At 33.9% G+C, this 3,621-nt stretch overlaps 1 protein-coding gene across 2 annotated transcripts; it reads left to right on the top strand.

The window, feature by feature from the left end:
* The first annotated feature begins 419 nt into the window (after nucleotides 1–419).
* LOC123006244 (pre-mRNA-splicing factor CWC22 homolog) lies at nucleotides 420–1,822 on the top strand. 2 transcript variants are annotated; one of them, XM_044400573.1, is made up of 2 exons: nucleotides 420–607; nucleotides 662–1,822. In XM_044400573.1, the coding sequence occupies exon 2, from the start codon at nucleotides 665–667 to the stop codon at nucleotides 1,703–1,705; it is 1,041 nt and encodes a 346-aa protein (XP_044256508.1). In that variant the 5' UTR covers nucleotides 420–607; nucleotides 662–664; the 3' UTR covers nucleotides 1,706–1,822. The 2 variants fall into 2 exon arrangements, with proteins under 2 accessions (XP_044256508.1, XP_044256509.1); XM_044400574.1 differs by having other exon boundaries at nucleotides 442–544.
* The last annotated feature ends 1,799 nt before the right edge of the window (nucleotides 1,823–3,621 follow it).

The following is a 3,621-nucleotide window of genomic DNA, read 5'->3' as shown; positions in this document are numbered from 1 at the left end:
AAACATTTTCAAACAATGGATCCATTAAATAAATTAAACAAATTATTTACAGGATGTATCACCTAACAATTAAATGTCAAATCGTACCATCAACTAATAACTAATTACTATTATTATAAATAAGTCGAAAGGCTTAGCTCCGGAGTTTAATTATTGTTTATAACAAGTTGTGACAAATTAAAAATTTATTCTTGTGTGAAAGTGGTGATGTATTGTAAATATTAATTTGCATAACAAAATTTTTGAAACAAGACACTTATGTAACATTATCAGGTTGTGAAATATTGTAAGTGATCATTTTTAAATTGTCTCAAATTTCGTCTCTTGGAGTATCCACCTTGTAGTGATATCTGTTGGCAGGCTTGTAAACCAAGCATCAAAGAGGGCACCACTGTGCCAACTTGTAATTTCCTGTTAAAATCAGCTGATAATGACAGCGAATGAAAATAAACAAATAGTAAAAACGCAGTTTCATTGTTGATGTTAGCAGAAGTACAGAATGAAGTGATTTGAACGTTAACATCGTGAACGAATTTAGAATTGAGTAAGGAAAGTTCAGCAAACGACATTTTGCACAAAAAAAGTTGACATATTGTTGCTTTGTTAGGTAAAACTATTATGTTTTTGTATCAAAAAACTAATGTTTTTTCTTTAATTATAGACAATGAGCAAGGAGAGTGTTCCCGAATTAACGAAATCATGGGTTTTTGTGGACCCCACAAGTGGGGTACAAGAAGTTACCGAAAATGAGCCTCACGATTCCGACACAGACAGTATTAGCGTTATCAGTGAAAGTGGTTGTTCGTACAAGACAGACGACGAGGAATTCGCCTCAACCTCTTTTGAGGAACCAGAAATTCCAGTTGGTGAGTCTGAGGAACCCCCCGATGTGCCCGATTTGCATCCACTTGAGTCCCTCGACGAGAATAAGAGCATCGAAAAATTCTTCTATTTTGCAACAAGCGCCGTTTGCGCTGTTATCATAATCGGGTTCTCAGTTGCCGTGCAACAATACCTTAACAATTCTTCGGATGTTGATAATTTTGAGCCGGATTTCGCGTATCAAAATGTCAAAACAGACGCCCCAAAAAAATACATCCCCAAGCGGAAAAGTCACTTGAAATTAGAAGAATTAGAAAATAAGTTTGCTAAATTAGAAGTAGAGAAGCATGACAAAATCGCTAGAGACAATGACCCCCGAGCCGAGGGAAATCTCAAATCTATTTATAAACTTAACAAAAATAAATGTAACAAAGAAAATTGCGACGCAATAGAAAATCGACACGACGAAACGTACGATAAAAAAATCAAGGAATTGAAAGTGAAAGAGGATTATCTCAGAGAAAAGGAAAAGTTTCTCATCGAAAAAGAACATGATTTATTGAAGAAGGAAATCAAACTTAACAGAGAGAAAGAAAATTATGACAATACTAAAAAAGAGGAAAATAAACATGACAAGAAAAGACATTACGAGGATGATGATATAAAAAAGTACCGTCCGAATAAAGATTGCAAGAAGTCGACTCACAAGAAACAGAAAGTGGATGAGCAGCACAAAAAACGGAATATTTCCGGGCAATGGTATATAAACATGCACGAGGGAAGGGATAATATGCGACAGAAAAAACGCTCATTGTTTAAAAAAAATAAAGCGCATTGGTACTTCCAGTGGATGGTGGATAGAGCAAGACTTCGAGTTAAGTGAGATTAAAATCTATTTTTCTAAATTGTCACTTTGCATTTTATTTTGACATTTTATTTGAGTATTATTTTTGAATTGTGAAACTTTTTGATTATTTTAATAAAGACGGACTTAAAATATTGAAAGTGTTTTATTCGAATGGATGGGGTGGGTGAGGGTAAATAAGAATCACTTGTATGAAATAAACCCTCTGATTTATTCTTAAAATTAAGGTCATACAATCGCTTCTTGTTAAGCATACTACTTAATAATAGTAATAATAATAGTAATAACCACTACTGACGTTTACACGTCCAACAATTGAATCAAAAATATCAATGGCACTGGTTAAATATCACCCGATTCTATAAGTATATGCGTAAGTAACAAATACTTTTGTTATTTATTTACGGTATAATTGTAACATTGGAGTACATGAGTAAATTTTCCAAATTATTAGATCTTCACATGTGTTGACTAAACAAATTACCTAATAGTAGTATTGTATTAGTGATTAAAAGCTTGAATTAGTTAAAAAATATGAGTACAGACCTGGTTAAGTATTAATGTTTAAAGCTTGAAAACAATTGTACTACAATTACGTATTAAGTAAAGTAAATATTAGACGGTATATTTTCGTTTCCGTTTTAAATTTAGTATAAAAAATCTACAACTCTAACTTCATACACCGAGTTAGTTATTGACTTGGATGTTACGATGGATGGATATACGCGATGGATTTACATTATATATCACAATGTTATATTTCTTAACCAATAAGCTTTTGAATTTCGTCAATGAAGGTCTAAAAATTTGTACTAAGGAAAAGGGAAGTAAACGAAATGCAGAGTGCCCAGAAGAGCAATACTTGTTAATCAGAGCGGAGGGATAGGTACATCAGTCGGGGTCACTCTGCTATACGCGACTAGAAATGAGAGAAGATAAAGGAGTCGGGATGAGCATGACGTGGGGGACGCCCGGGACCTGTCCGTCGCACCCTTCGCTCGGCCGCGGCTGCTTTAAAGGTACTCAATCACAGTAGATTTAACAACCGACACGACCACAACGACAGAGCCCCCAAAAAAACCCTCTCATCTACCAAGCACCAAGCACCAAACCCAAAAGGGCTCTGTCGTTGTCTGGTGACGCAATATACAATAGTATATATAAATATATGTTATATACATGTGAACTATAATGCCATTTGGTGCAGCTGGCAACTCACGTATAGTCGTAATATACAGTTGAGCTGGCGTTGCGCTGTGAGCAAGCTCGGTTATAACGTCTCTAATATAACTAAGCTACGGTAACAGTAATATTATTGTAATACTAAGGCACAGACCCAGCTCATAACTTGTTCGCTCGACAAGCACGTTTGTGGAAGACAAACATCGCTGGATATTCTACCCAACTTGGGGGCACAGCCTCCCCAACGCCATCTCCCACCAACCCCAAAATTATTGCCCACGCAACCAAAACCAATCTGGTGATTTTTGTAAAAATCCGATTTTTTAAATAATTTTTTTAATCGTGTATTTGCCCAAACATTTAGTAAAATTAACTTTTTCGTGTAATTGTCAAGAACCAAAATTTAATTTTTTAATTATTTATATACGAGTTGTAAATGAAGTCAAAAATAATGACACTTTTTTGTTTTTTTGAGCGTTTTGTACGTTTTTTTAACCACAAACACAATTATTTTGAAAAAATAATTCGGAAATTCACTAGATTAGTTAATTTTTTTGAGATTTCACTCAAAAATCGCTAAATTGGGTTCAAAACAAAACAAAACTATTTTGAAAAATTTCGTTAAAAACAAACCAAGAATTTACAAAATTTTTAGGCCAAAATTGGCATTTTTTAACTTTTTTGAAATAAATACGAAGTTTTTAAAAAAATGTTAAAACTGACTAAAAATTTACCAAATTGGGTTGAAATTG

The sequence above is a fragment of the Tribolium madens genome, unplaced genomic scaffold, assembly GCF_015345945.1.
Source record: "Tribolium madens isolate multiple individuals breed KSU strain unplaced genomic scaffold, Tmad_KSU_1.1 Scaffold_2;HRSCAF=44;Tcas5.2_LGX, whole genome shotgun sequence".
Classification (NCBI taxonomy): domain Eukaryota; kingdom Metazoa; phylum Arthropoda; class Insecta; order Coleoptera; family Tenebrionidae; genus Tribolium; species Tribolium madens.
The sequence above is the reverse complement of the archived record's forward strand: the minus strand, read 5'-3'. Positions and strand labels throughout refer to the sequence as shown.